This window comes from Podarcis filfolensis (assembly GCF_964270895.1).
Source record: "Podarcis filfolensis genome assembly, chromosome: 17".
Taxonomy (NCBI): Eukaryota; Metazoa; Chordata; class Lepidosauria; order Squamata; family Lacertidae; genus Podarcis; species Podarcis filfolensis.
Window position 1 is genome coordinate 9,868,596 of NC_139621.1, and position 26,504 is coordinate 9,895,099.

Below are 26,504 nucleotides of genomic sequence, written 5' to 3' on the forward strand. Positions count from 1 at the left end.
AGGGATCAGGAAAGCTGAGAGCATTATGTGTACATGCTGATGGCTCATTCTGATCTCGTCCATACTCATACAACCCTCAGTTCTGTGGTTTCTGTAGGCCAAGGATGGGGAATCTGTGCTGGCTGGGTCTGATGGGAGCAAGACACAAACAATATCTGGAGGACCGCAGATTCCCCATCCCTGCTGTAGGCACTGAAACTGGAATCCCATTCTTTTTAGCCCAAAATCACTATTGTTTTGCACAAGATTGATGTTGTGAAGGGCAGCGGTGCTGTTGTGTGATTTTAGAGTTGGGTGGTTTCATTTACAGTGGTACCTCGGGTTAAGTACTTAATTCGTTCTGGAGGTCCGTTCTTAACCTGAAACTGTTCTTAACCTGAAGCACCACTTTAGCTAATGGGGCCTCCTGCTGCTGCCTCACCGCAGGAACACGATTTCTGTTCTCATCCTGAAGCAAAGTTCTTAACCCGAGGTACTATTTCTGGGTTAGCGGAGTCTGTAACCTGAAGCGTATGTAACCCGAGGTACCACTGTATTTATTTCACAAAATTCAGAGTGGCTGGGGAAACCAGCCATAAATATATTATTATTATTATTATTATTATTATTATTATTATTATTATTATTACTATATTTATTTAGATACCACTTGACCGTAAAGAAACAAACTCAAAGCGTTTGACAAAAAAAGAATTACAAGATCAAAAAGTCCCTTTCTCCTAAATGCCTTCTCTGTCCCTCTCGCAGGGCAACTCAGATCAAGGACTTACTCATGGGACAATGCGCAAGTGATTCTAGTCGGGAACAAGTGTGACCTGGAGGATGACCGAGTGATACCCACTGAGGACGGCAAGAGGCTGGCAGATGAGCTAGGTGTGTCCTGACCTCCTATCTACACAGCTCCAGATTAGATCGGACCCCTGCCTCAACACCCCACCCCTCAAAGTATTTCGTCACGCAGCACATAGTGAACCATGAAACTCTCTCGCACAGGAGGCAGGGACGGCCAACAACTTGGAACGGCTTAAAGAGATGGTTAGGCAAATTCATGGAAGCTAGCTGCTCCGGCACCCAGAATGGTGCGAGTGTCCCGGGGAGCGGGGCAGCGATGTCCCTGTCAGGAGTTCAGCCTACACTCGAGTAGGACCCTGGCAGAGACACATGCCCGACTGGCATGTTCCCTCCCTCCTGGTCGATCGTTCGGGAGCTTCAAAAGCTTTCTTCTGCCCGAACATCACAGCGACCGATGCCAACCTACATTGGCACACTTAGGGATCTGCAGAGTCTTCGCAGCTTGTGTGACAGAACCCCAACAACTCAGCATTTTGGCTAATCTACTTTATTTACATATAAACACACACAGAGCACTGCAACATGGCTCCCTCTCTCTCTCTAGCATCAGACAGCAAAGAGAAAAAGGACAAAGGACAATAGTCCCACTTCACGGAACACAGTAACACAAACTTCCTGTCTCCATAACTTCCCACTCTGTGGAGTCAAAACATATACCATCATGTGAAAGACAACAATCCCATGACTGCAACCATGGAGCAGGAATTCTAACAGTCCCCCCTGCTCAGGGATGACACCCAGGCCCCACCCCCCTTCCTCCAACAGTGGCTAAGGCTACTAGCCATACTTCTGAAAACCAGTTTTTGGAAACTGCAGGAAGGAAGAGTTGCTCGCAAGGTCCTGCCTTTGGGTTTCCCGCAGGCATTTGGTTGGTCACTGTGAGAACAGGATGTCGGCTTAGATGGGCCATGGGCCTGATCCCGCGGTGCTCTTAGTTTCTATGCTCCTCTGGCTCCCTCTTCTTCTTTTTTACAAAATGCTTTTCCCCCTTCGCAGGTTTTGAATTCTTTGAGGCCAGTGCAAAGGACAACATCAACGTCAAGCAAGTCTTTGAGCGCTTGGTGGACATAATCTGCGAGAAGATGAACGAGAGCCTGGACACCAGCCCTGGCATGGCCAGCAACAACCACAAGAACACTGCCCTGAATGAGACCCCGCCTGCACAGTCCAGCAGCTGCTCTTGCTAGAAAGGACTGTGCCCACCCCTTGGACCCTGTAGCAATTCATTGTCGTACATAGAGAGGAAGGCTCAGCAGCTGTGCACCTCTTCACCTGACCTCTGGTTGGCTGATCTGCCCTGTTTGCCTCTGGCTGTACCTGTTTTGCCTCTGACAGCATGTGCCAGCTGCCCAGTCCCCCTCTGCCCACCCCCATAGCATGATTGGCATTTTCTAACAGAGGAGCATGATTGCCTGTTCTCTCTGCCCTTCTCTCTCTCTCTGAGACACACGCACACTCCCTCCCTCCAGTATACAACCTATCTTTGCATCCCGGGTGATGCTGACCCACCTCCTGAACAGTGGAGAACTTCCCCCAACTTCTTTTCAAGTCTCCAGCCAAATTCCAACCGTTTACATACATTACCAGCCAATCCTGCCTGTATCGCTGAAGAGATTGGGAGGCCAGTTCTCTTTTTGCCAACTCCAGCCTTTTGCCAACTTCTCCGCTATTTAATAAAATAAACCCAGTGGCAGTTTGATGACGGGTATCCTCATTCCCTGAGCTTTTAAGGGAGGGAGAAGTACAACTCGAAGGGCTGTCACAGTGGGGTGATGGAGGGGCCTGTTCCTTTTATTTTATTTTGTTTTTTCCACAATTTCAATACATACATGCATATTCTACATATTTTCCTTCATCTGTTCCCTTTAGACTTCTCACCCCACACTTCCCATTTTTCCTCTTTATGTTGCATATCCTCAGACAAGAAATTACCACCATTATTTTTCTATTCATTAATCTAGTTGGAGGGACCTGTTCCTTTCAGGGTGGTTCATAGTGGAATGGATGATTGGTTGATTGATTTTACCAACAACCAAAACACAAACAGTGAAAACAAACAGTGAAAATATTGGGTATCCATAATCAATAATAACATATTCAAATCAACCATATGTACAATTCTATATACCTTAACACTCCTCCCTCCACAAGGTTTATTTAACTTTTAACATTTTAATTGCCTCATTTTAATTGCTGCTTGGATAAAAGACAAACAAACCTGTTTTTATCCTCACCTGTGGGTACACACAAGGAATAAGACATGTCACTGACATTCTACTCACTATTGATCCAGAGTAGATTCCAATGTATAGTTAGCAGACTAAAAACTTAAACACAATGCAGGATTCCCAGAAAATAGGCCAGAGGCAATTGTATTTCATCCAGCAGAGCTTTACTGCTACTGAAGGCAAGTGAGCACAATGGTCACAAATCCAATACATCCAGGATTGGCACTGTCCATAAGGAATCCACTTGCAGCAGACTTAACTTAAACTTACAGTCAATCATAATAAGACTAAACATTGACACTATGTGCAGAACACCACACCAGAAGGAAAAGAGATAGAAAGAGAAAGTGAAACCCTGGCTCCTTGACAGAAAGAGGTACGAGAACCAGTTTAAGCCAGCTGTATTCAGTTTCTCTGAAGGAATAACCCTAACATCATGAACCTTCTGCTTGTTTCTTTCACACAGAGAAGCTTCCAGAAGAATTAAGTAGAATAGGAAAGATCTCTACACACCAGATCAAGGAACTTTCTGCACTAACGAATGCAAACTGACAAGATATTGGCAGGGCAGGTGGGAGGGAAAGCAGTTTGACCTTGTGCTCCTTGTTCCTCTGCATCCTTCAAAATTGAATATATGCAGGAGACATCTCCAAGACCTGCTGATTTCTCAGTGCTGGCTTGCTATAGAGGCATTCCTTTTCCTTTTCCAAGGAACATAAAGGTAAAGGGACCCCTGACCATTAGGTCCAGTCGTGACCGACTCTGGGGTTGTGGTGCTCATCTCGCTTTATTGGCCGAGGGAGCCGGCGTACAGCTTCCAGGTCATGTGGCCAGCATGACTAAGCCGCTTCCGGCAAACCAGAGCAGCGCACGGAAACACCGTTTACCTTCCTGCCAGAGTGATACCTATTTATCAACTTGCACTTTGACATGCTTTCGAACTGCTAGGTTGGCAGGAGCAGGGACCGAGCAACAGGAGCTCACCCCGTCACAGGGATTTGAACCGCCAACCTTCCTATGCCCCACAAATAACCTAGAGATGCATTTTAAATAAAAGCACACATTCTACTCATGTAAAAACACCAGGCAGGCCCCGCAAATATCACAGGTGCATTTTTTTAAAAAGGACACGTTCTACTCATGTAAAAACACACTGATTCCAGGAGTGTCCACGGGCCGGATTTAGAAGGCGACTGGGCCGTATCTGGCCCCCGGGCCTTAGGTTGCCTACCCCTGGTCTAGCCCTAAGCTGTATGGGGCAGCAAGGGATTCTGTGAACTAGAGGGAGACAGAAACTTCACCCACTGCATGAGGGCTGGTGCCTATTGGGAACTGAGGGGTAGAATACAGGGAGAAGGAGAGTAGGAAGAGTCAGAGCCAAATACAGTGGTACCTCGGGTTACATATGCTTCAGGTTACATATGCTTCAGGTTACAGACTCTGTTAACCCAGAAATATTACCTCGGGTTAAGAACTTTGCTTCAGGATGAGAACTGAAATCGTGCTCCAGCAGTGCAGCGGCAGCGGGAGGCCCCATTAGCTAAAGTGGTGCTTCAGGTTAAGAACAGTTTCAGGTTAAGAACGGACTTCCAGAACGAATTAAGTTCTTAACCCGAGGTACAACTGTAATGTTCATTGCTTCTGCATCCTTCTTCCTGCTGACTTCTACAAGGACAACACTGAAGACAAAAGCGAAGAAAGCTAATGGGCCGTACCACCCCATGGTAAGGAGGAGGGCAGGCAGGTGGGGACTGGAGGAGAGGCAGTGCCCCATTGGCTCTATCAGACCAGCCTGCACTGCTAAAGGACCTTGGTGTGAGGATGGTCACACGAAAGGTGGGCTTCCTAGATCTACTGGGGGTGGAGAAGGTAACTGAGGAAGCCACATTTCTAAAGCAGGACAGATCAAATGCTACTAAAAAATGGTTTCAAATACAATTTCTGTAGGTTTATCATCACAGTCCCCTTCCTGGGCAAAGCAGTCAGACCCACGAGGGAGCCAAATAGGAAACAGACATGTGTCAATCTCAGTAAGGAACCCTGTCCAGAAGAGAGGCATTTAGGATTCCTCCTTTTCTTTCTTGGTGTTCTTCAGAAGTTCAAAAGATCTAACCCTGCAAGTTTGTTATCAATAAAGCTGGTTTGGTATAGGTCTCCCCATGAATTTATGTAGCAGAGAGCCAAACCCTGCGTGACTGAGGACCCTGTTTCTCAACTGTGTGCACAATTCCTTCATCCCCTCTGATCAGATAAGCTGTATATGTCCCTTCTGGGTATTAGCTCCTGCTTTCACCTCCCTCCAGAAAACAAAGGAAGACTGTCTGGGCTCACAGCAGTGACAGGAGTTTCAAAGCAGCTTATTATGTGTATGAGAATGTCTGCTAGAAACATCTCGTCAGCTCAAATACAGGCTTTCCACTAAGTAACCAAACAAGTTTAAGTCTATCTCTCCCCACACACCCCTCTCCCTCTCCCTCTCTGTGTGTGTGTGTGTGTGTGTGTGTGTGTGTGAGAGAGAGAGAGAGAGAGAGAGAGAGAGAGAGAGAGAGAGAGAGAGAGCAATAGAAGATAAAAGACATATTCACTATTCTTAAGCACAGTAAATTGATTGTCAACCAGCCAGGATCAACACTCAGGAAGGAATCATGTGAGGTGTTGGTGCACAATGTTACGGATGATGGCCCACAGGTAATAGAAAGGGCAAGCAAGTTAAACTGTGTCTACAGGTTCCAGATTCTGTGAGCTGAAGAGCTCTTGTGGTTTTTGAAAAAGGTTTTGCTGCAAAAGTCAGCCCTCTGCTGTCAGAGACAACTTAAGGTGCCTACAGACATTTTAAAAAGAGTCACATGGCCTTTTCTCCAATGAGGCAATCACTCCAGAATGCAAAAGACTGACAAATAAGCAGATCAAACAATAATCCCATCACAGATAGGTAGCCGTGTTGGTCTGCCATAGTCAAAACAAAAAAAATTTTTTCTTCCAGCAGCACCTTAAAGACCAACTAAGTTAGTTCTTGGTATGAGCTTTCGTGTGCATGCACACTTCTTCAGATACACTGAAACAGAAGTTGCCAGATCCTTCTATATAGTGAGAAGGTGGGGAGGGGTATTACTCAGAAGGGTGGTGGGAATGGGTGATTGGCAGATAGCTGTGATGAGCCTGTTGACGACTCTTAACGACTGCAATAGGTCTTACAGGAAAAAGCAAGGGGTGAGAAGGTGAAAAATGGCTTTGTCATGTATAATGAGATAAGAATCCAATGTCTTTGTTCAGACCAGGTCTCTCCATGGTTTTAAGTTTGGTAATGAGTTGCAATTCAGCAGCTTCTCTTTCCAGTCTATTTCTGAAATTCCTTTGTAGTAATACAGCTACTTTGAGATCTTGTATAGAATGTCCTGGGAGATTGAAGTGTTCTCCTACTGGTTTCTCTGTCTTGTGATTCTTGATGTCCGATTTATGTCCGTTTATTCTTTGGCGTAAGGTTTGGCCTGTTTGTCCAATACAGAGAGCTGAAGGACACTGTTGGCATTTGATGGCATATACAATGTTAGACGATGAGCAATTAAATAGTCCCGAGATGGTGTGTGTGATGTTGTTGGGGCCAGTAATGGTGTTGTCCGGGTGTATGTGGCAGCAAAGTTGGCATCTGGGTTTATTGCAGGCTCTGGTGCCAGTGTCCGTGTTACGTCTGGTTGTAGTATTATTGTGGGTTAGGAGTTGTTTAAGATTGGGTGGCTGTCTGTAGGCAATGAAAGGTCTTCCTCCCAGAGCTTGAGAAAGAGAACTGTCATTGTCCAGGAGAGGTTGTAGATCTCTGATGATGCGTTGTACTGTTTTAACTTGGGAGCTGTATGTGATGACTAGAGGTGTTCTGTTATTTTCTTTTTTGGGTCTGTCTTGCAGCAAGTTCTCTCTGGGTATCTGTCTGGCTCTGTTGATCTGTTGTCTAACTTCATCTGCTGGGTATTTTAGTTCTAAAAAGGTTTGCTGTAGATCTCTTAGGTGAGAGTCTCTGTCTGTAGAATTGGAACAGATACGGCTGTAACGTAGTGCCTGGCTATATACAATGGACTGTTTGGTATGTTTGGGATGGTAGCTAGAGGCATGTAGATATGTTTGTCGGTCAGTTGGTTTACGGTATAAGGTGGTGTCTATGCGTCCATCCTGTATTTTTATAGTAGTGTCCAAAAAATGTATTTCTTGCATAGATTGATTCATTGTTAGGTTGATTGTGGGGTGAAAATTATTGAATTTCTGGTGGAAGGTGTCCAGGGTCTGTTGACCATGTGTCCAGATGATAAAAATATCGTCAATGTATCGCAGGTACAAGAGAGGTTAATCATCTTCAGTCATAATTGTATTTTTGTTAATCAAGAGCTGAAATGAGTAAAACACAGGGCGACTTTCTCATTGGGTTTTGTTATGCGAATTCTACAGTGTGCATCAAGGCCACATATCATGTTTTGGAAACCCTTTTAAAAAAACTCCAGGCTGAGTCAGATGACCTTGATCTAGGAATGTACTGAAGGTCTCGCCATGCCAAGAACAACACACTGCTCCAAATCACTCCAAAGGCAGCTAATGTTCATAACTCCACATTAACAAAGTGGTTGTGTAAGGTCTGGAGACACACAGGCTGGTTGGGTTGACTAAAGGACACTTTACATTTATCGACTGAATTATGGATCAGCTGCACATTAAAACTTCCTTAAAAAAATGAGCTGCAGATATGAATAATAGCTCATTAAACTTTAAAGCTAAAAATATAGCATAATGAATAACCAATCAACTAATAATAGCAACAGTAGAGGCATTTGCAGCAGCGGGCACGGAACCAATGTCTGTAAAACATATGTGATCGGAGAAAGCACTCTACCTGTCAATGGAAGCCTCCTAGATATTGCCAGATGGAAGTAGCCTGCAGTTATTGCACTGCTTTAACACTGTAAATTAGATGCTCAGGACAAGACCACAGACATACATTAATATATTATTACACACCAGCCCAATCTCTGAGCAGTGCAAGATTTCAGGTGCTTACCCAGGGTTTGTGTTTCCTTTGGAAATGAGGCACAACGGATGCTGTGGTGACTTTATGATAGATGGTTTATTTCAGGGGTCCTCAAACTTTTTTAGCAGGGAGCCGGTTCACTGTCCCTCAGACTTTGTGGGGGGCCGGGCTATATTTTTAGAAGAAAAAAATGAATGAGGGATGATGAGTGTCGCGCAAAAGGGCTCCGGAGAGGCTGCTTTAAATGGCGGCTGCTCGAGAGGGGGGCGCTCAGCCAACTGCGGCTCCTGTGTCCTGCAAGCAGCAGGGGCTGGCGATGGAAGGACGAAAGGGTTCTGGAGAGGGGCTGGCACCAACAAAGCCCAGCCCTCTTCCTCCTCTAGGCAGGGCAGGGAGAAGCCAGGAGGAGGGAGGGAGGGGGCGCCACCACTGCGTGTGAGGGAGAAGGAGGGAGAGGGAAAGAACGTGCATGTACTGAAGTTCTCACCCTGGGCCAGCAGGGGGATACTGTAGATAGTTATGCAAATGAAGGATCGAAAGTGACGTTCAGTGATTGGATAGTTTGTATGCAAATGAAGGATCGAAAGTGACGTTCAGTGATTAGATAGCTTTAGAAAATGGCAACAGTTACATTGTTCTGGAGCTCTATATAAGCAGGCTGACTGAGCTCCTCAGCCAGTTCTGTTCCACCTTACAAATAAAGAGCTGTGTCGTCTGCTATGTCTACCAACAACGTAACAGTGCATGCTGGCGATCCACGCACTGGCGATCCACGCGGTGATTCCCGGACTGTCTGCGGGCCGGATTTAGAAGGCAATTGGGCCTGATCCGGCCCGCAGACCTTAGTTTGCAAACCCATGGTTTATTTACTTATATATACAACTTGAGCCTAGATGGAGAATCTCAACATTGCACCCTGAGGATCCTTTGCTTCTCGCATAGGTGCAGCAGGCTTGGGTCTGCCAACAGAGAAATCAGTCATGCTGTCTGTGTCTTCATTACAGCCTGTCTCAGCAAGCCCACGTGGTGTTCCAGCCCCTTTTTCCATCTTGCAAAACTAGCACTTCCTCCCCTGTTCTTCTTGATGGCTCCTCTGCCTGGCAATTTCCTGGATATGGAAAAAGTGGTTTAAACTCCTGCCCCTACTGGACCTAAGGATGCAGGGGTCAGCAAACTTTTTCAGCAGGGGGCCGGTCTACTGTCCCTCAGACCTTGTGGGGGGGCTGGACTATATTGGGGGGGGGGAATGAATGAATTCCTATGCCCCAGAAATAACCCAGAGATGCATTTTAAATAAAAGCACACATTCTACTCATGTAAAAACACCAGGCAGGCCCCACAAATAACCCAGAGTTGCATTTTAAATAAAAAGACACATTCTACTCATGTAAAAACACAATGATTCCCGGACCGTCTGCGGGCCAGATTTAGAAGGCGATTGGGCCGGATCCGGCCCCCGGGCCTTAGTTTGCCTACCCATGAATTTTAGGGGGTTGCTTAAATTCTAACTCTTTACTGAATCCTGAAATCTTTAGGGGAGTCTTGCCCCCCACAAACTTATAACAGTATATTTAGCAGGAGACAAAGGTATTCAAGGCTCCAGCCATTTCTCAGAGCAACCAGGACTCAGAATCAACCTCAAGAGCTGACTGTGATTCAGTGGAGACAGTTTGTTTTCTGCAGCCCCCACTGACCTTGAGCATTTTGCACTAGCTGAAACGTCTGCCTGCACTGTCTTCAAGGACAGCCCCACATAAAGTACATTGTAGTAGTCCAGTTAGATTACAACTGCACAGGTAACTGTAGCCAAACCCCAATTATAAAAGTAAACAATGACTGTACAGTGCTGACTACCAAATCAGCCCATTTTATGTGATTGTGTGGAGGCTGCTAGTAGCCAAGGTATGTGGAGAAATAAAGGGAAGTGGTAGACTGAGATATCCCTTTTTTTAGATAATTAAGGAAGAATCAGGTTAATCACAGCCCTGGGCCCAGTTTGAAGGCTTAAAAGGATGTGTGCTATAATTATTCAAGCTGAGAGATAGACCTGTCTTTTCTAAGTGCTTTATTTCAACTAACTTTGTGGCTAAAGCTGTTCCCTGAAGGTGAAACCATTAACCAAAGATCCATTTTTTAATGTTGGCTTTTGATTTAATCTTGGCATTCTGCTGTTGCATTGTTTTATTATGACATCCAGTGCTTTTTTGCTGGGGGGATGCAGGAGGATGCATACCCCTAAACATTTTGTGACTCTATAGGTTTGGCCTCATTGAGGGGCAGTATTTCAATATGAGTAGGAAAATGAGAGTACAGTCATACCTCGGGTTGCAGACGCTTCAGGTTGCACGTTTTCGGGTTGCGGACTGCACCGAACCTGGAAGTACCGGAACGGGTTACTTTTGGGTTTCTGCACTCGCGCATGCACAGAAGCACTAAATCACACTTTGTGCATGCTCAGAAGTGCTGAATCGTGACCAGCACGTGCGCAGACGCAGCGGGTTGCAAGCGCTGCAGGTTGCGAACGTGCCCCCCGCAAAGATCACGTTTGCAACCCGAGTGTCCACTGTACCCCTAAACATTTTTTTAAGAAAAAAAAGCATCAATTACATTTGTATTATTGTAATTCAATTGTGTTCTGCTTTGGAAATCAATACAATTGAACATCAGGCTAAAAATATAGCCTAAATGAATACAATTAATATATATTAAACTGAACGGCGGCCAATGAAGCTCTTCTGGGTGCTTTGTTTCATACTAACCAAATATCAGGTCTGATGACATCAGACATTTCTGTTGCTGAACAGGAAGTGCACCTTTCTTTTTTTACTACAGGTGTTTGTCTTTTCATTAAATATACATCATAAAAGCTTGGGCTGCACAGGAGCAAAGCTTTATTTGCTCAGTGGAAACACAGCTGTTCTGTAAATGCATTCACAGTGTTCTTGTCAGACAAATCATATTCTCCCAGACTGAACTCAGTGAAAACCACTTCACAATCATCCCTAGGGCCCTTTTTCAACCAAAAAAAAATGTACTCTTTCTTTAAAAATTAGACAAATCTATAGTTTAACTGAATAAATGCAGTGTTTCAGAAGAAGGAAAAAATAAAGACAGGCTGCCTGAGGCCTGGAGAGATGGGCAGGATCAGGGGAGGGGAAGTCTGTCAATTTAGGGCTTATTTCAGTATCTCCTCTTTCCAAATTTCTAGTTTGCCTAATTTCTCTATTAAGTTGTGTGAGGGGAAAAAATTGTGCTAGTATTCCTGTGCACTTCCAGGCACATTTTCCATAAAATAATCCGCTCTTAGTGCTGCTTTCACATATGTATAATTTTTATTCACACTTTCCCACAATATACAATTTTTTTCTGTGTTTTTTTTTTTTTTTGGCTTGGAGAATTGCACTGCAAAATCAGAAGTATGACTTTCCAACATTATAACAATACCAAATCATAATACAATTGCTAATACCAATTGTTCATATACCAAATTATATAATTTAGGTGGCCTCCCATGTGCTAGAATTGATGGTTTGATGATTTTCTATTTGGGTTGGCAAAATGGTGGAGAGATGGGAACCGGGATGTACCAATAAGAAGATAAATGAGCAGTTACACTTCCAATTAAATTCCAAGTACTTTTAGCATTATTCAGCATGTGCCTGTACTTTAGTCCAAATTAAGCTCTATTTAACAGGAGAACCTGTTTCTTAATGGCGGCATAGGAGGGTTTTTGGCAGGTGAAGTGCTTTTGCACTCAGCGCCTCCCTGCCTCCCGCATTCCATGCCGGAGCGAGAGCCAGGTACTGAGATGAACTGCGAGTGAAGCCCACATCCCGGGGGGGAGGACTTTTAAGGATAATTACCCTCAATCATCCTTGTTTTTCCTTCGCCAATGATCTTCCACTATCATGGGAGCTGCCTCCATTAGGACAGACCAGAACCGGAAGCCAAACAATGGCACTTCTAATCCAGTCTCATAATGCCAAGCTTCCCTGCTTGCCATGCCAAGGTTGTTTGGGTCAAACAGGACAAAATAATCTCCTGGGGCAGGGACCACAGAAGAGGGCCTGGCTTGAAACAACGAGGGAGTGATGGAAGCATGATGTTGGATGTTCTTGTCCTCTGTAGTGCTCCAAGGATTGGTCCATCTTGCTTGGATTGATCAAGGGAAAACAGATTGGACTTGATTGTACTTTGATGGACGTGGTGGTTATTCCTTTCTGATTGGTACATCCCAGTTCCCATCTCTCCACCATTTTGCAAACCCAAGTAGAGCTTTTTGCCCAAGATTGAAAGCCAGACTTGTATGTTACATTCCCTCCATCAACATAAATTTTACTCAAAGAAGGTAGAACTAGACACCTGGTACCTCAACACATCAGGGAAGTTCTGGATTGCGATCATTAAGGGAAATGACGGTTATTATTGATTACACTGTAATAAAAACACTTTTTTTTTACTTTGTTATGTGGAAAAATGAAGTCATATAATACATACAGATTAGCTTCCCTCCTATCAATGAGCAGGAGCCTTCACTAATTAAACATTTCAACAAAGTATACTGAAGTTCTGCTCATATGAAAATTATTATTTGTTAAATTTGTATGCTATCCTTCAATTGACAGCTGGTTAATCAGCTAAGCGTACTTTAATAAGCTGACATCCTTAAATAACTAATTTCTGTACTTTCAACAGATATTGCCTGCAACAATCTCAGTTTATTAAATTTGAGGTGGAATTACAAACTATGGGAATGAAATACATTTTGGCAATCTGGGAAGGGCCTGGGAGCAGAGGCAGGCAGGCATGGAGGAGAAAAAGTCCACAGAAAATGCTCTGCCCAAAGGGCATATGCAGCCTCAAACAGATTGCATAGCTCCCTTCCCTCCCTGAAATCAGAGGAACTTTGCAGTGGCACTTGTGCATCTGTCATGAATGAGCCAACCCCCAGGGAAGGTTTGCAGCCAGCCCTCAGGGAAGGGTTGCTGCCAATTGAAGAAAGCAGCCAGGAACAGAGAGGGTTAACTGCCATGCAGGGTGAGCATCGTCCCCCGCCCCTTGGAATGCAGGCTGATAAGGCAATGGCAGGGAGCCAGCTAGAACACAGTCAAAGCTCACTGGAAGCACACACAGGTGGGAAAGAGTTAAGAGACAGCCTCTCAGCGAATGGGGAAGGGGAGGGAGCTGACCCCATCTCTCCGAGGTCTCGGCGAATGGGAGGGCTCCAAGATAGGAAAAGAAGTACAAAATGTAAATTCAGTTGCTTCTGGTCTCGCTGGAAGCAGTTATCAGAAGGGTCATCATGATTAATGAGAATGGTGACATGCTAGAGCCAATTGGAGAACTCTGTTTTTGCAATAAATCTTCCTTTTTAGTTAACCACGCTTGCTATGTTACCAAGTTGGAAACTGGGACTCCTGACAGCATCCCTCAGCTGTTAGGAGGAAGGCACATGATGATGACTGTCCCTTTGTACCTTCCATCTTCCCCATCACCATCCTGCTCCCCTCAGCCTGCCGCACCTCTGAGAGTAGGGCAATTGTGTGCACCGATCAGCTGGGGACTGGGAAGAAGACGAACAAGCGATTTGCTGAGATCCTACCTTGCCCCTCCCCACTGCCCAGCTGATTGGGCAGCGAGCGCTCCAGTTGGAGAACAGCCTTTACCAAAGGTGTCATGGGCTTTGAAGATGCTCGAACTCAGGACGAAAGAGAGAAACGTGCTGAGAGGAAGGCACGCTTGGCAAACCCTCACCGTGATCAACTCCCACCCGGAATCCAATGTCCCCACTGTGGAAGGACGTGTGGATCCAGAATTGGCCTCCACAGTCACTTACGGACTCACTGTTAAGACCGTGTTTATGGAAGACAATCTTACTCGGCTATGAGTGATGGCCAAAGAAGAGGAGCATTGCCGAGTGATATACTCCTCAGCTCTGCCCAGCGCCAAAAAACTGGGCTGCATAGAAGCGTGAGAAGAGATCTTAGCAATCTCTTCATGTCTTCTCCCCACCTAGCTGATGAGCATGCTGAAGCTAGTGTGTTGTGTTCATAAAACAGTTGCTGGTGGGGTGTTATATGTGTGTGTGTTTGCGTGCATATGTGGCCCCCGACTCACTGGTTCATCCTCATGTGGTCCTCAGGGCCATCAAAGTTGGTCCACCCCTGATTTAAGGTCCCATTGCTGCACACAGTGGTACCTCAGGTTAAGAACTTAATTCGTTCTGGAGGTCCGTTCTTAACCTGAAACTGTTCTTACCCTGAGGTACCACTTTAGCTAATGGGGCCTCCTGCTGCTGCCGCACCACCACCGCACGATTTCTGTTCTCATCCTGAAGTTCTTAACCCGAGGTAATATTTCTGAGTTAGCGGAGTCTGTAACCTGAAGCATATGTAACCCGAGGTACCACTGTATAGTTTAAATTTCCTTCACTAAAACTGCACACCTGATCGCCCTGCATACACGATAGCAGGCCTGTACAGATCAAAACACAATTCAGCCTACATCACAAATCAGAAAGCAAGAATGCAGGTTTGAGGTTTCCCACAATCAAGCAAGATATCCCTTTTACGAAGTAAAATAAAATTTTAATTCTCTATTACACCAGAGCCAAAGGACCTTAAAAATGAGATGTCTGCCCAAATTATAGCCTCACAAATGAGAGGCAGTATTATGTTGAGGGACAGATTCCAGCCAGGCAAAAGAATTCAGGGAGGGTGCAGAATAGGGCTGGCCTGAGAGAGTCCCAAGGGTGAGATGGAGAGGCCTGGGAGGCCATATTTAGCCCACAAGCTGGATGTTCCCAACCCCTGATGTAAAGGCTCCCCTGGATTTCCCACTACATAAGGCAAAGGAAGCACAAAACAATAGGTATACATATTTTTTCAGGGTGTTTTTTTAAAGCAAGCACTGTTAAACTAGGGTTTAATGATTAGTGATGGATTAGTAGCTAATAATTATGAATGAGGATGAGGATCATGTCGCTCTTTTGATCCAGTAAACGTGATTGCCGCATCTGCTCTTTTAATAAGGATGCTTGTGATGTCTCTTTCATGGCTGGTGCAGAAGCCGAGAGCTGGAGCCAGAGCTGTGCGGTAGGTAGCCAATTTTGCTTCAGGCGTATGTACCAATCTGACAGTACAGGATCAAGGAGACAGCCAGGGCAGCCAGCTAGGGGGCAAAAGGACAGGTGAGGCAGCATTTTACACACAGGACCCTCCTGGAAGATATGGAACAATGCTGTTGGCCATTTTTACTATCTCGTCACGACGCTAACATTTTCCTGCAAACACATCAATTGGGAACTGGGTTACAGGAGGAGGAGGTAATAGATTGCATAAAGTTCACATGGAAGTGATACTGTTTATATACACATCCTGCACCTTCTCGCAGAAGAGCCCATGGCAGCAAACTTGTCAGTACTAGAACAATACAGTTAAAACTCCTAAAAATACTTTAAAACTCCTAAAAGCAATCACCTCCTTTCAAACTAATAATTTCAGGGTTGCCATGGACATAAATTTCAACCATCAAATGTCTGGGTAAACAGGAGTGGTTTTTAAGTTCTCCTAAATGTTAGCACAGTGGTACCTTGGTTCTCAAACTTAATCCATTCCGGAAGTCCGTTCCAAAACCAAAGTGTTCCAAAACCAAGGCGCGCTTTCCCATAGAATGTAATGCAAAACGGATTAATCCGTTCCAGACTTTTAAAAACAACTCCTAAAACAGCAATTTAACATGAATTTTACTATCTAACGAGACCATTGATCCATAAAATGAAAGCAAAAATCAATGTACTGTACTATAAAAGAAATAAGACAGTATTGTAGATGATAAAATTTAAAATTATTATTTTTCCCTTACCTGCACTGATGATAGTCAATGTTTGGATGGGGGGCTTTTATCTATTTCCGCAGTCACACAATCTATCAATCAGTAGCTGAACTGGGTTCCACACAGTCACAAAAACAAATTAACCAAAAAAAGCCTCAAAAAAAAACAAAAACGTAAAATAAATAGCAAAAACAAAAGCGCCAAACTTAATCCATTCCGGAAGTCTGTTTGACTTCCAAAATGTTTGAAAATGAAGGTGCGGCTTCTGATTGGTGCAGGTGCCCCAGAAACAATAGCCGACAGCTGCATCGGATGTTCGGCTTCCGAAAAATGATTGAAAACCAGAACACTTACTTCCAGGTTTTTGTCATTTGGGAACCAAGGCGTTTGAGAACCAAGGTACCACTGTAGTGAGGAAGACTGATGCACCTCACTAGAGAGGGCATACTAAAAACAGAGGACCACCACCTAGAAGGCCCTGCCCCAGGTCTCTGCCAACCAGGCAACACCACCAATGGCAGCCTAATGGCAGCACCACCAATGGGGCCTCATACAATCTACAATCAGTCTAAGGTGGTTGATATTGGGGGAGGTACTGAGGTCCCAAACCATTTAGGGCCTTGAATGCTAGCAGTGCAGTAGCTCACTAGCAAGCAGTGTAGTACTCTAGGGACTAGATCAGGGGTCAGCAACCTTTTTCAGCCGTGGGCCGGTCCACCGTCCCTCAGACCATATGGTGGGCCGAACTATATTTTTTTTGGGGGGGGGGAATGAACGAATTCCTATGCCCCACAAATAACCCAGAGGTGCATTTTAAATAAAAGGACACATTCTACTCATGTAAAAACACGCTGATTCCCAGACTGTCCACAGCCTGGATTGAGAAGGCGAATGGCTTAGGTTGCTTACCCCTGGGCTAGAGAAACATAGTCCCGTTGGACTATGTCTGATCTTTATTGAAAATTTGTTCCGGTTTCTTTATGGGGTGGTTTTATGCCAACGAGCATCAATCCTGATTTGCTAATGGGATTGTTAAGCATCTCCCCATTAATCATTTGTTCATCCTTCCCTTTTTTCAAGGCATTTCCCTGGCACTTTCCAAAACCACAAAAAGCTCTTGTTTTGTGGACTTGTACAACAATGTCCTTTAATCCGCTTTAAACTGCACAAAGCTAATGTTCTGGTATGCAAAATGCTGACATTCTGGAAGCACCTGGGGTGATCAAGCCATATATGTGTGAGCTTACCTCAAGGGCTCCAATAGCTAGAGCCACCCCTCCAACAATTTTCCCATTGCGGCTCAGAAACACCTGGAATTCATTCAGGCAGCCCTGGAAGGAGACATAAATACATTATGCAAAGGAGATTGCTTCAGAAATATGCTCACTACCACTGATACTTCCATATTAAGCTTACATATCTTGACTTTTAGTAATGCTATAGACACACCAGTTCTTGGATCAGGTTGCCAGCAAATGTAACTTCATGGATTTTTCTTAATAAGAAGAATAGGGCATAACAGGAAAAGACTTCTAAAAGGCTGCAACATTAATGGTAAAGTGTATTATTATTTGTCTGGTAGAAAAGAGTTGAGGGTTTTTTGGATGAGCTGATAGATGCTAATGACTTTGATTTACTTTAGTTTTGGTATGCCTAAGAAACTTGCTTTCCAAGAACTTGTCAAGAATGTACAACTTGCTGTTGAAATGGAATACACAGGATGAGACGGTTAAATCAGCTATGATTAAATGGGCACAAGACATTGGTCATGACATTATGTTTGCTGACTGGGAACAGTTATGGACCACCGGTATAAAGTTTACGGCATGTAATGCCTTAAGAGAGAATATTATGAAAATGATTTACAGGTGGTACATGACCCCAGTCAAGCTTGCAAAAATCTATCATTTGCCCAATAATAAATGTTGGAAATGTAATGAAACTGAAGGTACTTTCTACCAACTTTGGTGGACGTGCCCAAGGATCAAGGTCTTCTGGGAAATGATCTATAATGAAATTAAGAAGGTACTTAAGTGTACCTTCCATAAGAAACCAGAGGCCTTTCTCCTGGGCATGGTGGGCCAATTGGTGTCAAGGAAAGATAGGACGTTCTTTATGTATGCTACAACAGCAGCAAGAGTTCTTTTAGCAAAGTATTGGAAGACACAAGAACTACCCACGCTGGAAGAGTGGCAGACGAAGGTGATAGACTATATGGGACTGGCTGAGATGACTGGCAGAATCCGCGACCAAGGAAAAGAGACGGTGGAAGAAGATTGGAAGAAATTTAAAGTTTATCTTAAGAACTGTTGTAAAATTAATGAGTGCTAAAATGTCATGGGTAATGTAAAACAGAATTGCAGTGACAAATAATTGGGTAAGAGAAAAAGGATTAAAGAAAGTGAATTATAAGTAATTGAAATTAGGGGTTGCTGGAAAAGTTTAAAACAGGGATGCAGAAAAGGGAGGTATGGGGAAGTCGTTGAAATAAGGTTTAAGAAAAAGAGGTTATGAAATTATATGTGTTTATATGTTTGTTTGTTTATGCATTGTCAGTTGTATTGTGTTTTAATATATGTTGGAAAATTAATAAAAAATTTATTTTAAAAAAAAGAACTTGCTTTCCTTTTTTGTCTTTGTTAATATTCTGAAATTCAATAAAAACAATTTTGGGGGGAAAGATTTAAATTATATTGTTAACTATTTTTCTAACTATAAGAAATTCATTTTTATAAAAAGAATTATTACATGTCTTTAAAGGCACCATGTTTGGGAGCTCTGGAGCATAAAATATTGCTTTGAGGGTTAAATTGGAGGATTATACGAAGTTTGTATGTTTTTTTTAAAATTGGTTAATATATGTTGGCATATTGGCACAGACACCATAGAAGCCAGAATGTTTCTTGTGCTCCCCTGACTTTGCCTTCCTTGCTCACCTGGGGAATAAATATCTCTTCAGTGTGTCTGTATAACAGCACCCATGGTTGGTGGGGGATGTTGTGTTTTTGCAATTATGTTGACTATCCAATCTGAATACTGCCAGATCATAATAACCTCTGGAACTCATTGCTACAAATAAACCAGTTCATTGGTTGGCAGCACTATCAGCACCATTCAGAAACATGTAAGCAGCCTCCACACTCTTCTCCCCCATTGTAACACACGGATGATTCCGACTTCAGCCGGATCAAAAAACTACTTTGGCCTCTGATCTTCTCTATTGACAGAAGAGAACTCCTACTGTCATTTCTTACTTTCCAGATTAGTCATAGCGGACCCAGAAGGTTCTGGTTTGCCAGTTGTTTTTCCCTGCCACAAAGATTGAAGGGGCTGAGTTTGCTTTAAGCTCCTTTTTTTTAGGTGGCCCATGGCACACAATAACACAAATTAATGGAATCTGTGATCTCTGGGAAGCCAAGTTACCTGTTTGTCACGGTCTACTTCGGATTCTTGGCACTCTTTGTTCTCTGAGCAGCAAAAGGAGGGGTATTTCTCAGTGTGTGTTTGATAGAAGTAGGAATTGTTGAAATCAGTGTAGTTGTTGAATCCACAGCATTTCAGCTACAAACAGAGAAACAACCATCTTGTTTTATAGTAGCCGGTTTATATCGCATGCACATTCGAGATTGGGAAGCAGCCATTGAACAAAAAAGAAATGCTTGGGCAGGGACACCCAATTGGGTGCCCACCCAGATGTGGACTACAAGTCCCATTAGCCCCTGTCAGCATGGCCAAAGGTTAGGGATGATGGGAGCTGGAGTCATACAACATCAGGAGCGCAAACTGATCTAAGGAGAGCAGTTGTGCAGAGCAGCTACCTGCTCTGTTGGCTTAAGGCAGGCACCCCCAAACTCGGCCCTCCAGATGTCTTGGGACTACAGTTCCCATCATCCCTGACCACTGGTCCTGTTAGCTAGGGATGATGGGAGCTGTAGTCCCAAAACATCTGGCGGGCAGAGTTTGGGGATGCCTGGCTTAAGGTGTACTCGCATTACTGCCTTAAAGTGCAATGAAATTGTCCCCCACATCATGTTTCACAGCTCTGCCACCCCCCAGCTCTTCACAAAAGCAGAGCTTCAATTTATTTCTGTCTGTGTTCACATCAGGGGATGCTGTCAGGGCAGGAATGCCTTTATCCATTGCAAAGGTGTGCACACCTTGGCTATTTGAATTAGGAATGACTTAAGGACTCCAATCCTTGTGAAGCTGGCTTGAGAAACAACACATCAAGCTGCAGTATCTTAATCAAAGTACAGTCGTACCTCATGTTACGTTTGCTTCAGGTTGCGCGTTTTCAGGTTGCGTCCCGCGGCGACTCAGAAGTACCGGAGAGTTACTTCTGGGTTTCACCACTCGTGCATGTGCAGACGCGCAAAATGACATCACACACATGCACAGAAGCGGTGAATCGCGACCCGCGCATGTGCAGATGCACAGAGGCGGGTGGTGTTCTTTTCAGGTTGCGAATGGGCCTCCGGAATGGATCCCGTTTGCAACCAGAGGTACCGCTGTACAAGATACATAAACATTTTGGGCAACGTCCCGTGGACATGGCTTAAAAAACCCAGCACTGGAAACACAAGTGAGTGAACATTAAATGGAAGTGTTGTGAACACAGCCTTAGTGTTGCAGTACAGGAAGCGTCAAGAAAGAAGTTTGCTGTAAATTTTTTTTTAAAAAAAAAGCACACGTGTTCATCTTCCTTCAATCACAAAACTGGTTACACCAGCTGTTCGGATGAGAGTTGAACTGCCACAAAAACCAGAAGGAGACCAGTTGAGTACTATCTGTTAGGGAGTCATTCATCCAGAAACAGGGAGAAGATCCCAGAACAGTCGTATGTAAGTGGGAGTGGTACTCCAGGCATGCGCAGCTTCAGCTGGAAGTGCCGATGAAAGAACTTTCGTTTTTGATTTTTGCAGGTGACTGACCAACAGATGCTGTCTGCAGACTGCTGCATCATGACGGTGTCTGCCTGTGTCTTGCTGTTCAAAACAGAAAGGGGGACTGAAACTTAAGTATGCCGTTAAAGCTGTTGCTATAATGATTGTGGGACGTGGGTGGTGCTGTGGGTTAAACCACAGAGCCTAGGACTTGCCAATCAGAAGGTTGGCGGTTTGAATCCCCGCGACGGGGTGAGCTCCCGTTGCTTGGTCCCTGCTCCTGCCCACCTAGCAATTCGAAAGCACATCAAAGTGCAAGTAGATAAATAGGTACCACTCCAGCGGGAAGGTAAACGGCCTTTCCGTGTGCTGCTCTGGTTCACCAGAAGCGGCTTAGTCATGCTGGCCACATGACCCGGAAGCTGTACGCCGGCTCCCTTGGCCAATAAAGTGAGATGAGCGCTGCAACCTCAGAGTCGGCCACGACTGGACCTAATAGTCAGGGGTCCCTTTACCTTTTATAATGATTGTAAATAGTGCTACTGTGATGCGTTTATGACCAGTCAAGCAATAAATCTCTTGACTGAGTTTTACGGCATCCACAAAGCTCAAGGCACATTTCAAAACATTTCAAAAAGTATTTGGAGGCTCTTTCAAAACCTCCGTCTTACAACACCAGAAATTAGGATTTATCCCGAGATAGATGGGTGCCCCCAACAGCAAACTTCACTCACCTCTTTCATTGTTGTTGCCCAAATGCCTGTGATGTCCTCTTGCTTGCCGTAGTCCTCTTTTAAAGTCTTCAGGGCCCAATTTTGCAAGTGCTCAACAAATATATCTGCCTGCAACCAGGAAACAGGTGAGTAAGAAAATCATAACTTCCATAAAAAACCATAAAACCAGGACTTCCTTCCACTCATGTTTAATACAATAGGTTAAAACTGTTGCTTGCCCTTCTTCTCTGACACTGCATGAGCTATGGAAGTCATGAAATGTTCACAAACATGCTGAATTTAGCAGATATAATGAAACAGAATGTTGGGGGTAAACACAGCCTTTGGAATAGAAAGATCAGTTTGGCTGAAGAAAATAATACCCAGGGCTGCGCCAAGAAGAGTGCTGTAGCAGGAGGGAACACAAATATAGGGCGTGCTTGGAGGCTGACAGCTAGGAAACTAAGCGAGGAGGAGGCCCAGAAGAAGAAAGGCTAAAGGACTGGGGAGACAGCAGGAAGTCAGGAACCACAGGAAAAGATGAGTGGATCATGCACAGAGTTGAGGAACCGACAGCACTCCCAAAAAAAGAGTAGACATGGGAAAAGGTTGACAAGACCTTTCTTGTTCAGGAAGGACTATTTAATGTTGGCAACAAGTGAGAGACCTTGCTCTGCATTTCATCATTTGCTGTAGCATCATTTGAGCATGGAGAAAAGACCTTTTTGTTTTGGTGCCCACCTTATGGATCTTCAGTCCACAGGAAAATACACTAGACCTTCTAATACCCCCTCCTGGTATGCTCCGTGGAGGACTTAAGGTCCACAAATAACAACACTTTGGAGGTCCCGAGCCTCAAGGAGGTTAAGATTGGTTTCAACTAGGGCCAGAGCCTTTTCAGCACCAGTCCCGACGTGGTGGAACGCTCTGTCACAAGAGACTAGGGCCCTGCGGGACTTGACATCTTTCCACAGGGCCTGCAAGACAGAGCTGTTCCACCTGGCCTTTGGTTTGGACTCAGTCTGACCCTTATGTTTCCCTCCCCTTATGGTCTTGATTTATCAGCTACAGTCATACCTCGAGTTGAATGTGCTTCGGGTTGAGTGCGTTAGAGTTGCGCTCCGCGGCAACCCGGAAGTAACAGAGTGCGTTACTTCCGGGTTTCGCCGCTCATGCATGCACAGACGCTCAAAATGCCGTCACAAGCATGTGCGGAAGCGGCAAAATGCAATAAGTGCACGTGCAGATGCGCCGTCGCGTCTTGCGCTCCATTCGGGATGCAAACAGGGCTTCGGAACGGATCCCGTTTGCATCCCGAGGTACCACTGTACTTTAAAATGAGGCTGCATTTTAAATTGCATTTTAACCTGTATTTTAAATTGTTTTTTCCCCCTTTTCTCCCCCCCCTTTTCCCCCTATTATGTTTTTACTGTGATTTTATTGGTGTTAGCCACCTTGAGCCTGGCTCTGGCTGGGGAGGGCGGGGTATAAATAAAATTTATTATTATTATTATTATTATTATTATTATTATTATTATTATTATCATTATTATTATTATTTAGCTTCTGCTGGCTGCTAAGTGCCACTCTTTGTTGATTATGCTAAGGGGGTGCTAACCGTCCCCCTTTCCAGGGGCAGACTTTCGTAATATGGTGTGCTGAGCAAGGATAAAATTTGGCACCCTTCCCCCTCTCCCCTTTCATACTGTGCATGCTTTCGTCCACTATATCATAGTTTTGCATACTCTTGTATGCCCTGTGCGGGGGAACTGCCCCCAGCATCCTAAATCTGGTGCTGCCCCCCCCCCCACACCTTTTTCAGAAGCTAGTGGGACACCTTAATCCAGAAACAATGTGAGAATTAAGAGGTGGTGTTGTGTTGCCTCCTGCTGGTAAACAACACAGATTCTACTTCTAGTCAGGGATCCTTTTGCCGCAAAATTCCAATTGCAGAAGCCACAAACTCCAGATGCCAGCACTGACTTACCACAGAAGAGAAAAGGAGCACCACGATAGCACCGGCCACTTCTGCTATGAAGAGAATCAGTATGATCACAAAGAACTGGGAACAGAGGGAAAGAGAGGAGGAATCCACAATCAGCAAAAAAAAGAGAAAGCTCATAAATGCCAGGGGAGAGATCACCTGAGGTGGCAAACAGGAGGGTGCTATTCAATGAACTCAGAGGAGACTTGTTGAAATTAATGAATATAATGAAGTTGAGCAAGAACTGTGAATAAAACTTAGTTGAATATTACTCGGAGCTTGGGGGACTCAAAGTGGAACGGCTGCCCATTCTCTTTACCTGAAGACATTCAGGACAGCAGAATATAATGGCCTCCAACTTCAGGTTAGAAAGCCTTTGAAAAGGTTTGTTCTCGTGGTGCCTTTCTTCCTCTGATGTAAACCAGGTTTTATGGTAACATCTGTCGTAGCCAAAATATTTCCATTCCACTTTCACACTGTTTTTATTTATTTATTTTTTAAATATTTATTAAAATTTTCCACATTTAATACAAAAAAATCAAAAATCAAAAAACAAAAAAAATTAAAAACACATAAGGTTTACAATTCCATATTTTCAACACCATATTTCCCTGACTTCCCCACACCTCCCCTTCTTGTATTCCAATTCAAATTGTTAGTTCAACAAGTTCCTATCCCCAGTTTTTAACCTTTTTATATTTAATTCATTTTAGAAAAACCAATTTTAACTTATAGACATCAATATTTATACCTCAGTGCTGAAACCTTTTTCTAAAGTCGACTCAAATTCCCTTCCACGAATTCCCCAATTTTCATACTAATAGCCAAACAAAATAAAAAACAGATTACAATTGTACACCCTTTGGATTCCCAGACCCCACCACCCCCTTTCCCGGTTTCGATCCCCAGCAAATGTCCATCAGTCTTAATCTACTATCAGCCTGGAGATCTCACGTCCGAGGCTCTTAATTCTCTCTCAGTTCCTCTCTGCCGGTTTTTTTGATAGTCCTTAGTATTAAACACCAGATCTCGGAGCAGCTCTGTCCCAATAAGGTCCATGTTTCTTCCAGCCAGACCTCCATACTTAAAAGTAGGGCCCAAAAGTCCAATTGTCGCGAAAACTCCAGCTTCCACTTTAATCAAATTTGTAATCCATAGGTCTTCAGATCTCCACATAAGGAGATCTCTCCATTCTTCAACCTCCAATTCAAACCAGATTTTCATCATCCAGTACTTATTTTCCCTTGTAATCATCATGTCAGGCCTCTGGTTTGATTTCTTATTTTCCTTTGTAAGCATCCTGTCAGGCCTCTGGCTCTCCTTTGTCATTTGCAAAATTACAGCTCCTCCTTCCTTCTCCTCAGGAACAACATATGTCTCCTTCTCCACACTTTCAAAATTCTCAAGTTTCTCTTTTTGTCCAGCTGCATGGGCTTCCTGAGTCAAATCCTTATCCAATTCAGTAATGTTATTTACTGTTAAGTTCAGAGTTGCAACATTTGTAGCCAAAACATCAATTTGGCCTTGTAACTTTCCCAAGAGAACAAAAACTCTGTCTAACCCAGCCTGAGTTTTCCCTCCTCCAGCCATTCTTGTAATGTCCCAAATCCCCCTCTAGAGGGATTTTGGTAACTTAATATTCTTTCCAGTTCAAATCCAAAAGTCAGATTAGTTTGTATCAGTTGTTCCTTGTTTTCAACAAAATAAAACCAAATTGCAACAAATATATCCAGCAGAGACAGCAGAAACAAAGTTCTCTTTTTCCTTCTTGACAGCTGATTTTGACAGCTGTCAAACTCTTCTATTTCTCCTCAACAGGCTCTCTCATGAATCACTCCTGGGTCCGGGGGGGGGGGTGACACTTCGGCTCTCAAAATTAGCTCTTATCCTCCAGTAAAATTACTTATACTTATACTGCCAAATCGTGAAATTAATATCTTTTATCCAATAGAAAAAAAGAAGTTCTCTCGACCTTAGTTAACTAGTCCTTGCTTTAAATTTTTTACAAGATGGGGAGGTGGACTTCCTGTTTGCACCTTCCCCGATCGTACCAAATTCAAAAGAAAATTTCCTTGACAAGTCCAATTTCCGTACTACTCACGGGTTGTTACTTTTAGAGTCCAATTGTTCACAAGAAGAAGTCAGCCCTCTCCGACCATGGCTTCACTCCACAGGAGGAGCAGTCGACTCTCAGCACCGCGCCGCTCACCCCGTCCCCCGTTCCGAAGCCTTTAAAAAGGCTCCTTCGCAGGTCGGGGGGGCGCAAATGGTGCCCGCCGAGTCACCAGGTTCACAGGCTTCAGCGCCTGTGATTTCTAAGGGTCCCCGCGTCGCCGCAGCAGCAAGACCCAGCTCCTGTAGAGCCGATTCCCTCCGGAGCTCGGAGGGAATCCGCCATTAGCCGTTCGCGCTAACCCGGAAGTCCCACTTTCACACTGTTTTTAAAGTCATCAATGCAATTTGAGGTAATGGGCTGAAATATACTCGGAGTCAAGAGTGGATTTCATGCTCTTTATTCAGCTCATAGTGGTGAGGAATGAAAGTTCCCCCACAATATCTGCTTTATATACATTATTTACACAATGGGCCGCACGTGATTGGTTAATTCCTGGATTCTCCTGTAGGCCAATCAGGTTGCGGATTCACTTCCACCTGGAGCTGGACTGGGTGGTTCCTGCAGACCAGTCATACTGCTGCATTGTTCTAGGACCAATCAGACTGCTGCATTCTGAATCCTATTGTTCTAGGACCAATCAGACTGCTGCATTCTGAATCCTATTGTTCTAGGACCAATCAGACTGCTGCATTTGGATCCTATTCAACTCAGTACATAACAGGGCAAACCTGGGCACATCACTGCTAACATCTAACCTCAGATAATTTAATAGGTTTAAAAGCACCAGTCCCCAGTACAGATCTCAGCGGACCATAGTTTAGTACAGAGGTGGGGAACCTCAGGCCTGTGAGCCAAATGCAGGTCTCCAAACTTCTTTATTTGGC

The 26,504-nt window shown here is 44.3% G+C and overlaps 2 protein-coding genes across 3 annotated transcripts in view; one reads left to right on the forward strand and one right to left on the reverse strand.

Annotated features, from left to right (window-relative positions):
- Positions 1–2,551, forward strand: part of RAB3D (RAB3D, member RAS oncogene family) — a 33,379-nt gene extending 30,828 nt beyond the window's left edge. The window contains 3 exon segments of the mRNA XM_083594100.1: positions 748–763; positions 765–873; positions 1,849–2,551. Of these exon segments, the coding sequence (XP_083450226.1) occupies positions 748–763; positions 765–873; positions 1,849–2,039 (316 nt within the window). The 3' untranslated portion in view covers positions 2,040–2,551.
- TSPAN16 (tetraspanin 16) overlaps positions 1–26,504 on the reverse strand; it is a 53,866-nt gene that overhangs the window by 11,321 nt on the left and 16,041 nt on the right. Inside the window, exons 5-9 of one of the 2 annotated variants that reach the window (XM_083594025.1) lie at positions 23,508–23,582; positions 21,542–21,649; positions 19,348–19,485; positions 17,172–17,255; positions 14,437–15,261 (exon numbers count right to left, since the gene is read on the reverse strand). In XM_083594025.1, coding sequence (XP_083450151.1) covers positions 15,205–15,261; positions 17,172–17,255; positions 19,348–19,485; positions 21,542–21,649; positions 23,508–23,582 — 462 coding nt within the window. In that variant the 3' untranslated portion in view covers positions 14,437–15,204. Of the gene's footprint in view, positions 1–14,147; positions 15,262–17,171; positions 17,256–19,347; positions 19,486–21,541; positions 21,650–23,507; positions 23,583–26,504 lie in introns of those variants that run through there. The other variant, XM_083594024.1, reaches the window with a different exon arrangement.